Raw genomic sequence first — 12824 nt, forward strand, 5'->3', positions numbered from 1 at the left:
CACCCATCCATCTGGACACCCACCCCTATCCTCACCCACATGGCCATCAGACCGCAAAGTGTCCAAATCCCCACCCAGCCAAAACAAACAGGTTGACGAGCAACGCATTCTATACAGCTCATAATAAACCAGCCCAATGAAAGCTATCTCATCAGGTATGCATTATCAGGGCAAGTTTAGACTACAAGTTTAAGCATGCTCTATCAGAGTTCAGTATCAAACAAAAGCGGCAGATCCATTTCCTCAAGGATCGCCTCTTTGGCAGCTGGGAGCTTGAGTGAGCCAATGAAGATGAAGACTGAAGTGGATGGAGGAGTGAAATGCTATTTCATCTGCATGTACACTAACAGTCAAAAGTTTAGGGTCACTTATTGTTTATTTAATATATATTCTTTTTTATTATTATTATATTCATATTTCATACATATTATTAATAGTACATTTTTGTCAACAAAACTCATTTGAATCATTTAAGCATACGCCTTCAGATCAAAAGGTTTTTAAGATCATGAGAAAAATTCCAGTCAAGGGACCCCAAACATTTGAACAGGAGTGTGTGTTTGTGTGTGTGTATGTGTGAGGGAGAGAGTTTGCAGTGGAATGTGAACAATATATTTGGCTGTGTGGGACTTGAAAGGTATGTTTATTTTTGGGCTAAAAAGAGTGCCACTGACAGGGAGTCAGAGAACCTCAGACAAAGAAGAGTGTGTTACTTTTTTGAACAGCTCTGCTCACGCAATAATTCTTTATGCCCATATGCACCAAATTATTCAAAAACTTGCACAGGCCAAAGATGAGATTTCCTCTATGCTAATAATTTTATCCATTGCCATTTTAATGAGTGCTTCTTTCCCCCCCAGATTCAACTGCGTGTATATTACAGAACGCACCCATTTTCTTTCTTTTTTTCTTTACATGAGGAATTATCAATCAGAAATTATATATGGAGTGCCACAGGGATCACATTTAGGGCCTTTGCTTTTCTCCTTGTATATGCTTCCCCTGGAAGATATTATCAGGAATCGTGGAATAAGTTTCCACTGTTATGCCGACGATACCCAACTTTCATTTTCTTTGAAACCTGATGAAAATGTACAATTCTCCAAATCAGCGGAGTGTATCAATGAAATTAAAGATTGGATGGCCAAAAATGTCCTTCTCAATTCTGACAAATCAGAGGTAATAATTATTGGACAAAAATCTCTAAAAATAAGCCTAAAATCTAATTTGACTCGATGGATGTACTGTTACATCGTCTTCTACAGCAAATAAATTAGGTGTTATATTTTATACCAATCTGACTTTTGAAAATAAAATTACCAATGTTTGTAGAACAGCATTCTTCCACCTCAGAAATATTGCTTAATTATGGCACATGGTCTCTGTTGCTGATGCCGAAAAAATTATTAATGCGTTCATGACCTCAAGACTAGATTATTGTAATTAATTACTGGGAGGATGTCCAGGAAGTTCAATAAATATACTTCAATTGGTTCAAAAAGCAGCTTCCAGAGTGCTAACTAGAACCAAGAAATATGATCATATTACCATTTTATCATTGTTACATTGGTGTGGCAGTTATTTATATTGAAAAGCCGGTTCTCGCCTCCTCCTTGCCCATCGTTAACTGTGTTACAATTGGCTACATTCATTTTGTATTCATTTTATAATTTTGTTAACTACATATAAAGCTTTGAATCGTCTAGCTCCACAGTACTTAAATGACATTCTACCAAGTTATATTCCATCACATTCATTACAAATCGCATAATTATGGCCTAATAATAGTTCTTAATGTCGGTAGATCATTTTCCTATTTGGCACCTAAACTATGGAATAGTCTCCCTAACAGTGTTTGGGATGCAGACACACTCACTCAGTTTAAGTCTAGACTAAAGTCTCATCTATTTAGCCAGGCATACAAATAATTTATCAATCAACTTGCAATTAGGCTGCTTTAGTTAGGTCTGCCAGAACCAGAAACATTTATCATGCTCTATAACTCTGCAAAAAATGTAATGGCAATATTATTCTATTTGTTCCATGTCTCAACCTCTGGATTCATATCCCGAGGTTACCAGATCCGGCCAGATCCAGCTCCGTTCCTGCTTGGTGTTGGACTCCACTGCTACATGTATATGAGTGATGATGATTAAATGCAGCAGGTGCCAGCCAAACATCACTTCAGTCTATTATGATGGACTTCAGGGGATTAACTGATGCCAACTCCAACCATAAGACATGGGATACTTCATATGCCATTGCCTGAACATTGGACTTCAGATAGACCTCACCGACATGACCTGCTAGTTGAACTGCGATGTACCCCACTGATCTCTGCCTGCATCACCTTTGTCTAATGATGGACTACACTCATAAAATTTAATACAAAGACTTTCAATTAATTGCCAACAAAAGCCTTCATCGGCCAACTAAAAAAGGACAAATGCATCTATGTGAACTTCTGCAGTTAATCCAGGATGAACTTCAAAGACTTTAGTCATTAATGGAGTTGGTGTGTGAAAAAAGCTTGGAGGATCATCAGAGACTCTAGCCACACGAGTCATGGGCTGCTCTCACTGCTACCATTAGGCAGGTGGTATCGCAGCATCAGGACCCGCACCAGCCGACTACATGACAGCTTCTTCCCCCAAGCAATCAGATTTTGAACACTTGATCTCTCATGATCAATATACATCAGCACCGCACTTTATTAATCTATTATCTCACACTGGACTGTCATAATTATATTTTCCACAATATAACTACAGCATTTATATTTTTATATACTTTTTATTTGTAATTTTTATGTGTATTCTATATTGTGTATATTGTTTACTGTACATTGTATATTATTATTGTGTTGTGTAATTATGTGTACATTTGATATGTAAATTGTAGGGCTGTCAATCGATAATTTTTTTAAATCGAATTAATTACATGGTGTCCCGATTAATTAATCACGATTAATTGCATATACAAATATTTGCTGAGAAAGCCCCTCATATAAAAATAATTCAATATAATGATGAAATAATTATACATAGTTATCTTTATATATTAAAAATTATATATATATATATATATATATATATATAAAAATAACAAAATATTCAGATAATTATAATACATTACATTCTTGTGGCAGAAGAGTTCATCATTTATAAGACAATATAAAAAGCGGCTTTAGATGTATTGTTTACTACCATATTATTGATCATAAGACAATCATTGGCATACAGTTCACAGCAATCCATTTCACAAGTGAATTTGTCAATAAGTTGGAGATTTATTATGACGGCTTGTTTAAGGACCGTCAATTTACACCTGCGTCAGACATTTTTTTTTTTTAGAAACAAGCCAGGGGTATACATAGTACACAATACTACAGATATATTTTACAATAATGCCAAGACATTATATTCATTACGTAGTTCAATGGTTTTCAGTGCTTTTGAGTTGTTGGAGGTACAAAGAGTATTTAAATAATATTTCAAGTCTTTACAAAAAAAGTGCAAATCGGGGCTTTATAGACAAAAATTTACACTTATGTATAAAAAACTTGGCAAGAACAATAACTTAAGTTATCAAAACAGTGAAAACCAAATAAAACGTCTTTATAAAGCACAGAAAAACTAGTTAATATAGAGGTACAAACAAACAAACTTTTAATCTACAGCATTACAGAAGGAGTAAAGTGGATCTATTTCAGGGAGCATGTTTCTTAAATAAAGATTGACTGGGTAAAAACAGTGTAACAGTTTAAAGCACACCTCCTTAACCTCGTTGGTAATTAAATATGTATGAGGTAAAGAACATACGACCTGTGTCAGACATGCTTGTGTCGCATCTCTGGTGTGTTGCGTCATAAAAATAAAATGTTTAGGTCACTGTGTCAAGTTAAATATAGTTTAATACTCAATCTTTAAACACATCTTAAGATCCCTTAAAGATCGCATTTGCGCTCCTCCAAGTGTTTTGAACGCAAGAAATTGTTTTCTTCACTGTATAAACTGTGTGTTGCTCACACAGCTGAAATTTCAATTACTGCCCTCTGGAGTACACAGGTGGTACTACAAGCTTGAATTTCTCAGTTAAGCATTGCGATTAAAGTGCGTTAAATTTTTTAACGCGTTAATTTTTGTCAAATTAATCGCACGTTATTAACGCTTTAAATCGACAGCCCTAGTAAATTGTGTTGTGTAAATCTGTTGCTTATTGTAATTGGTATATGTCTCGTCACTGTCATGACTGCTATGTTGCTCGGAACTGCACACAAGACTTTCACCTACTGTTGCACTTGTGTATATGGTCATGTGACAATAAAGTGATTTGATTTGATCTTACAGTTCATACAAAATCTTTCTTTAAACACTGGCCCTCAACATTTGCTTAGTTTACTAATGACTCGCTCTGCACACAAATAACTAATATTGGTATTATATTCATGCTGGTTAGTCAGAGGGGATTGAATAGGTATGTAAAATGTAAAATATATGTTTGTTTTATTTTTCATAAATTAAAGAGATAATACAACAAATCAGGACTAATCAAGAACAGGATTCATTATTTTCACTCTAATATTTCATGAGATGCAACTAGCTGTCAAAAACATATTGAGCTACACATAAAAAATTATCTATACATGTATAATGCATGTGCAACTTATGTGTAGCTTAGGTGTATTCTCTCAGACAACTGTTGAGTGTGAATGTTGTGATTATAAATGGTTGCAATTTTACATTTACATTTATGCATTTAGCAGATGCTTTTATACAAAGCGACTTACAGTGCACTTTTACAGGGAGAATCCCACTGGAGCAACCTGGAGTTAAGACACTCCATGTCTTATGGTCTACTTTTATGCTCCTTTTTAAATCTCCTGTCCCCATTCATTGAAATTGCATAGAAAAGAGTGACCAGAATATTCTACAAGATTTCTCCATTCGTGCATATGGGTTTCAAACAACATGAGGGTAGTCATTTTTAGGTAGTTTTTGAAAGAAATTTTTGGGTACACTATCCCTTTAACTGTTTCATAACAATGTAGGCACTTTCATTACTATTTATTTTCTATGAATTACACATTTTGTAATACAGCACAGCTTACAGTAAATTGGATCCTTATGATTAATTGCTTGTTTTTGTGTTTATCCTAATTTATAAGTGTCTAAAAGCATCTGCTAAATGAAACATGTAAAAATCAATGTATCATTATGTGTTTACATTTTTATATATTTTAACTAAGTCTTAAAAAATGTGGATGGTCTGGCTTGTAGACAACTGAAGCTTTAGAAATAGCGGTCAAGCTATGACTACACTAGATTGCAATATAACAAATATTTGGGTGATTAAGAAATGACAGTATGTTGTTGTTGTTGAATTCACTACAAAACTAAAAACGTAGTCATTAATTATGAAAATACATTAAGAAACTACGGCACATATGGAAACATAAATTTAATGGAAGAATCCTACCCAAATTTTGATGAGGGTAACAGCTGCTTACTCACCAGGCGTTGAAGTCTCCATTCTGAGAGTGGAACTGGCTGTAGAAGTCTGGACTGAGGACTGGCTCAGGGGGCATCATACCTTCTGCAGTCACACACAGACAAACGTAGACACATACCAACAAAAACATGAGACAGTGACTCAGCAGAGCAATTTCCTTTCAGCGGCTATCCTCACTTATCTTCCTGACAACCTCTCACTATGACAAGACTTTGATGACAACAACTCAATGTAAAATCAAGCCAAAATACAGTATCGCAATTCTCATGGAAAGTTTGACAATATAAAAGTGAGGTTTCACTTTCAATGTCTGTCAAGTTGTGGTATAGCATGTCAGTCATAATACATAACCAGACATGAAAACATTCACTGTCTTTCACGGTCTCGGGCATGTTCTTCTGAAATTAATCTATGAGGAGTTTGGTGTTTGGCATGTACAGTATGTGTGGTTGTGTGTGCATCTGGTACAGTTTCTAACCAGTGCTGTAGAAGAGATCAGGCTGCTCAAGGGTGTCTGGATCGTCTCCGTACAGGTAGGGCTCAGCCTCCTCCATCTGTCTGCTCTCCACCATCTCCAACCACTGTGAGTTATGCCAGCGAAACTTCTCACTCTGTATCTTCTTCCCCCACTCTTCATCATACTCCTGCGCACGCACACACACACACAAGTTAGCAATGCCTAGTTAAGTGCAAAAACTTGCTAGCAACATGCTTGCAATGCCTAATGAAGTGCTAAAATATGCTAGCAGCGTGTTAGCAACATGCTAAAACACACTAGCTGTGCCTAGCTATGTGCTAAAACGTTTTAGTAACATGCCAATATCCATCCATCCATCTATCTATCTATCTATCTATCTGTGGAACTGTCTCCCTGAGTGTGACATGCACAGCAAGACGCTCTTAAGCTATGAGTCATAACTATCAAATAACAACTTATTCAATAAAACCAACAATGTAAGAAACCCGCAATTACATGAGACTTATAATTATCTGCTTTTGACTTCAAAACGTAAACAGTTATAAGATGGTGGTAAAGTTTATATGCAAAGTGAAATGGGGAAGAGGGACAAAAAAAATTAATAAAAACATTTCTGTGTTCCGCTAGATTTTTGCTTAATTTGCTATATAATATTGGATTATGCACATCTATCGAAAAACCAGAGGTCAGGTTCCTCTCAAGATTTTTTTTTCACCACTACATAACATTGAAATAAGTTTTTTCCTTGCTGCAGACAATACAGCCTGTTCACAGGGGACTTTCAAACAAAACGGCATGATTTTCTATAAAGCTGCTTTGAAACTATGTGTATTGTGAAAAGTGCTATACAAATATAAATGTGTAGAGTGCAGACAAACTTATTTTCTCAAGAAAAACATGAAAATTGTGAGTTCATATTAGTTTTTCTCAAAAATGAAACAAAATAAATACAATGCTGTTGTTTAAGTTACTTAGAGCTCTACATTTGTTGCCAATATCAGATACTTTTCAGGCATTTATGATTTAAAAGACAATTATGTTGAATCCTTGAAAAAGTTTGAGCTATACATTTGTGGGTGCTCATATCATATTGTATCGTCTATCTGTCTATCTATCTATTTATTAAAAAATTCAGACCAGGCAAATAGCATTCAATGTAAAAACATAATTAGCTTTCATACCAGATGTAGTTTTGTTGGCGTTTCTCCCAAAGACAAACCCAGCTGAGATCAGCGCCATGGTGTTTTGTCACATGGCGTAATCAAAAGTTTAATTACTGAGTATTCTGAACTGAGTTCATTTGGTTTAAATTAATTTAAATTATGTTTTGCTTATAGCAAAGCCAAAATCCAATGTCAACGCATGTGTATGCATGGTTGCACAAGGTTAAACACTTTGTCAGTGTCATATATAGATTTTTCTTCGCAACTCTGCCTAAATGGCCAGCATCCCAGTGTGTTCTCTTGACTGTTGCAGATGAAACTAGTGTTTGCCATGTAGCTGCCAGCTGAGCACCAGTAAGGGGGCGGTTTCTCAAACTAGATATGACACTTCTCTTGCTCTGTCCATGTTAGATCCCTTTCTTTCAAGACAGTGCTCGGATTAGCCTAATCCCACTGGTTACAATTGTTACTGACATTTTTTTTAAATTTGAAGGGTCTAAAGAGTGTCAATCTAATGTATTTTACAAAGAGTTGTCAATTGTAAATGGCAGTACAGACATCTAGCTTTCATGTGAATCATTTTACATGAGCTCTGCAAATAGTCTCATGACCAGAGCCATTTAATTCCACTGTGCTCCTCTAAAGATTATGCCTGTGTCAAATAGGCCTTTTATGTCTCCATAAAAGGAAGCAAATAAAACCTGTCATGATACACTTACAACTACCATATTTTGTATATATAATGTTTAAATGGTCTATTATTGATGTATTAATGAGATTGCTCAGCCTCGTATAAATAATTCACTTAGGACAAGTAAAAATGTACTGTAAGTGGTATGAGAGTGGTAAAAGACAGACACCCATTTTTTAACAGGCAACTGATTGACTCCCATTATAGAATTGCAGACTTCAAAGTATTCTTACAATAAATAGAACGAAGTAAAAATAAAAATGCAGTTATTCTTGGTTGGTCATTCCTTTCCATTCCCACAATTGCTTAATAGTAAAAAAAAACAAAAACATTTTTGATAAATTATTGTTTGCAATTTTCTATTGTGTCCTATTGAGCAATTGAGCAAAACTGACTGCATCTCACTTACCGGTACTCTGTATTTTCCCACTGGTTACAATTGTGACAAATAATAATTCTAATACTATTAAAAAAAAACACACACACACACACATACATATATATATATATATATATATATATATATATATATATATATATATATATATATATATATATATATATATATATATATATATATATATATATATATATATATATATATATATATATATATATATATATATATATATATATTATATATTAGGCTATTTATTGGCTACAACCAAAATTAGACTTGCAAGTTTATTCAATACTTCAGCAGCTAAAAAAAGCCATTGCATTGTGAATCCCACACTTAATTATGCAGCACAACCATTTTCAACTGTGCTTATAAGAAGAAAGGTGTCTTGAGTAACAAATGAGCACATTAGAATGATTTCTTGTGGATTATCTAACACTATGAAGAAGAGTAGCGTAATGGCTGCTGAAAATGAGAATTTGCCACCACAGACATTTAAAATCGAAATGTAAAATATATATAAAAGAGAAAACTGTTAATTCAAACAGTAATAATTTATAGTACTAATATTTTTGAATGTATGTTGAGCAATTAATTGCCAAACTGGTGAAAAGCAGCATCAATTTAGTTTAAAAACATAAAAATGTCTCAGTGATTCCAGTAATGTGTATATTTATTTGCCTGAGATATGTTACTCTCCTCTAACCTAAATTACACCACACAGCTGTGCAAATTCATACATTTTTAAGTTGTCAAAACAGTGCTGGTACTCACTTCCCTCAAGAGATTTGCAGTGAATATCTGAGTGAGAGGCTCTCATACACGTCACGCCTGGCAATCTACCATTTACCAATGCAATCTTTCAGTCGCAGCCCCTTAACATGCAAAAAACTTCCAGCAGACTTTTAACACCGTCTGGACCCTCCACAGCAGCCTCTCATCAGATATATTTCATCCCACAATGAGGTGTTCTGTCTGAGCAGGGTTTTCCCCATAGAATGTGGCTGCTGACGGTGCCATATAGAAACAGAGCTCTGGTTTAATCCAGTGAAGTCAGTGATTAAAAGGTGCGGAGCCCACAAACTGGGTTGAATGCCACACACAACACACATGTCGCCCACAGCCATATGCCTTCTGCCCAGCCTGCACTACTGGTGAATTGGAAAATTAGTTGATTTCCTGTTATTGGATCTGTTTGCAAAGTCTTTCAAGTCTGTCATTCACTCTGTCTTTCCTCTTCACTTTATCGGTCTTGTCCTACATGTAGCAGCTCATATTGATTCTCCAGAAGGCTAAAGGTTGATAATCAAAAGGTTGGTAGTTCGATACCTACAAGGAGCCCCTGAGTAATAAACTTAACCCCAAGTTGCTCCAGGGGATCTTGTAGTAAATTCATGGTGCAGTTCTGTGCCGAAATTGCTTCAAATTTGTGGAAATAAATTTGACAAGCTCTGGTCGGTTGACAATAAAGATTCTAGTATTCGAAGAGGCAACGTCGACAACAGAATTTTGCCGTGACACCCCATCCACCTTGATTTTCTCAAAACGAAAGTTTTCAAAAAAAGAAATTATTAGAGTCGGATCAGATAGAGATGGAAAGCAGCCAAGTGTCCAGCACATATGGGAACTCCTTTAATGACATTTAAAAAGCATCTCAGGTGGCACCTCACGAAGGGTTTGCAGAGCTCTAAATTAGACAACAGGTGACTACTAAGAAGAATTTCAAATATAAGATTTGTTGGACATTGTTGGGTAACTACTCACTACACCATTTGTTTTAATGTTTTGATGACTTCAATCATTCTAAAACGTGGAAAAGTAGGCTAATTTAAAGATTGATTAAAAAAAAAGGACAATTTTGACTGATATTTTATGTTAGTTAAACCATATCTGCTGAGACATAAGAGATGCACCTTCACTTGGATGGATGGAGGAGGGTGCAGGAAGGGGTCTGCTTGAGCTCGGAGCTCAAGGCCAACTCTCGGTCCTAAGGTATAAGGGCCCGCTGAGGCGTCATGTCGCCGCCTGCTCCGCTGAATGAAAATATGGATTAATCAACCAGGGTCCCCTGTGGCAGAACCTGAGTAAATAAGCCCGGTTTCTCTTTTCTCTGCTCTGTCCATTCATCATGTGGACAGCAGCGCAGAACTGTGTGGGAGCCCGGGGCAAGAACCCTGATGCAAAGCCCAGAGGGCCACTGAGAGAATAAAATTGCACACAAACTTGAACCAACTAACTTAAAATCTGCTCCAGGTTACAACAGATTTTTCTTATCTGGTATATGGGTAGTTGATGCATGACATGTCAAAGAAGTTTTTTAATCAACATAAAAACATTATATGAATGTACAAAAGGGAAGTGCATATCTTAGGTCCTGCAACTGGTCCTAATTTGTTTTAATCACCTTTTCTCATTTACATGAAACTGCAGTGGTACAAATTATTTTGTAAAGGTACAAATATTCCATGTAGTCTCTCAATTATTATGAAGTCATAAAACTGCAAGCACAATAATTATAAAAGGATTAGCAAAATGCTGTTTAAAAAACCTTTAGATGGAATATAGCATGTCAACTATCCATATCCTTAAACTGTTACCCACTTCAAAAACAAACGGATCCATTTACTCAGGAAAAATCAGTATTTCCATATTGTAATTTCATGAGCAATTGCAGGAGAAAGTAAATCTGCGTATTTGATATCAACGTCAAGACCTAATCAACTCAAACATGTCAGTTTGCTGAGCCAGGTCTATCCATCTGCCCTTTCTCTTTAACCACAGATACAAACCAGATCCCACACGCAACCTTTCATGTTGCCAAGGCTTAACGAGCAGACTAATAAAGTGAATGAAATGCTTCCCCAAACAAACCTGGCTCTCAGAGTTCATCACCATTTACTGCCATCTTATGTCAGTGAGTGGCCATTAAGCAGCAGATTTTATTGCCATGGTAAACACACATGGTAAGCATAGAGTAAAACACACATACAGACTAAGCCCTCTCACTCTGATTTGGTGCATGTGTGTAGTGAGGTTATTCCGGAGTACTTACGGCGATAATATCCAGAGTGTTGTCACACACCTTCCGGATCTCCACATTTTTGTCATGCATCAGGTCGATGAGGTAGGCTGGAGCCTCTTTGAGATATGGTTAAGGATTTTGAAATTAATTTACAATTAAAGTCTCATCATATCTGACTTTCATCTGGTGCAAGCTTTACATGTGTGGAAATTAAAATTAGCAACAGATAAAATTGCAAGACATTAAACATTTCGCTTAAAAAAAAAAACACCACATAAAAATGTTAATATTTTATCATGCCCTTTGGCCCGTATGCCACTACAGCCAATGTGCCTAACAAGACCACACAGAGCATGCAGCACTGAATGGAAGCATGAAAAACTGATGGTTTATTTATGAATAATTATGTACATTTAATGCATTGTAGAAAGTTTATAATATTTTTTTCTGTGTATTATTAAGAAACACCTATCAAAATAAATAGGAATTTTAAATTGAAAATTCCTGATTCATCACAATCTTCATTTTTGTATTTAATTTTTTCTCCCCAATTTGGAATGCGCAATTCCCAATGTGCTCTGGGTCCTCGTGGTGGTGTAGTGACTTGCCTCAATCTGGGTGGCGGAGGATGAATCTCAGTTGTCTCCGCATCTGAGACCATCAATCCGTGCATCTTATCATGTGGCTTGTTGGCCGTGTTACCATGGAGACCTTTATGTGGAGGCTTCACGCTATTCTCCTCAGAATCACACTCAACTCACCACGTGCCCACCAAGAGCGAGAACCACATTATGATGACCAAGAGGAGGTTAACCCAACGTGACTCTACCTACCCTAGCAACCGGGCCAATTGGTTGCTTAGGAAGCCTGACTGGATTCACTCAGCATACCCTGGATTCGAACTTGCGACTCCAGGTGTGGTAGTCAGCATCAATACTCGCTGAGCTACCCAGGCCCCCCGCGATCTTCATTTGAACACTCGTAATCAATTCTTAAATCCCAAGAACGATGTGCAACTCTATTTGACAACAGATGCCAGAGATTAGCTACAGGCTGGTACATTTTCAGATTTCACTCACCAGTGATTGAGTAGAAAAACTGCAAAAAAGTTCAGCAACCTTTCACTGCGTGTTGAGAATTAAAGTTTGATTGGACCGTTTTATGTAATGTGTGTCCAAGGACGAGATCCACACAATCCATTTGTCATTGAATATTGGATCTTTTTATATCCTTTCTGTTCTATAGTCAATTGTTGATCAACGACAAAAAATAAACAATTAATTCTTATCATGAATAGCATGGATGAGGTTAAGAAGCCATTCAAGTCCTCTTTAGTTAATATGGACTCCTTCACAGATGCTCTTTAGAGAACTGCAGGTTTTCTTAGACAGACAGTACTGTTTTTTAGCACATGTTCAATAAATCAATGTAATTATTTGTATAAAGCATAAATTATGCATTAAACAATAAATAAAAACAATCTCAATTACACGTTAATTACATGGTGCGCAGATATTTACATGTATATTTATTTTAAAATTGTACCTAGTTAGAAGGTC

At 36.0% G+C, this 12824-nt stretch overlaps 1 protein-coding gene across 1 annotated transcript in view; it reads right to left on the reverse strand.

Moving 5' to 3' along the window:
* LOC127648768 (kinesin-associated protein 3-like) overlaps positions 1–12824 on the reverse strand; it is a 55671-nt gene that overhangs the window by 7669 nt on the left and 35178 nt on the right. The window contains exons 17-19 of the mRNA XM_052133523.1: positions 11296–11381; positions 5990–6155; positions 5514–5595 (exon numbers count right to left, since the gene is read on the reverse strand). Of these exons, the coding sequence (XP_051989483.1) occupies positions 5514–5595; positions 5990–6155; positions 11296–11381 (334 nt within the window). The remainder of the gene's footprint in view (positions 1–5513; positions 5596–5989; positions 6156–11295; positions 11382–12824) is intronic.

Source organism: Xyrauchen texanus, chromosome 9 (genome assembly GCF_025860055.1).
Source record: "Xyrauchen texanus isolate HMW12.3.18 chromosome 9, RBS_HiC_50CHRs, whole genome shotgun sequence".
Lineage (NCBI taxonomy): Eukaryota > Metazoa > Chordata > Actinopteri > Cypriniformes > Catostomidae > Xyrauchen > Xyrauchen texanus.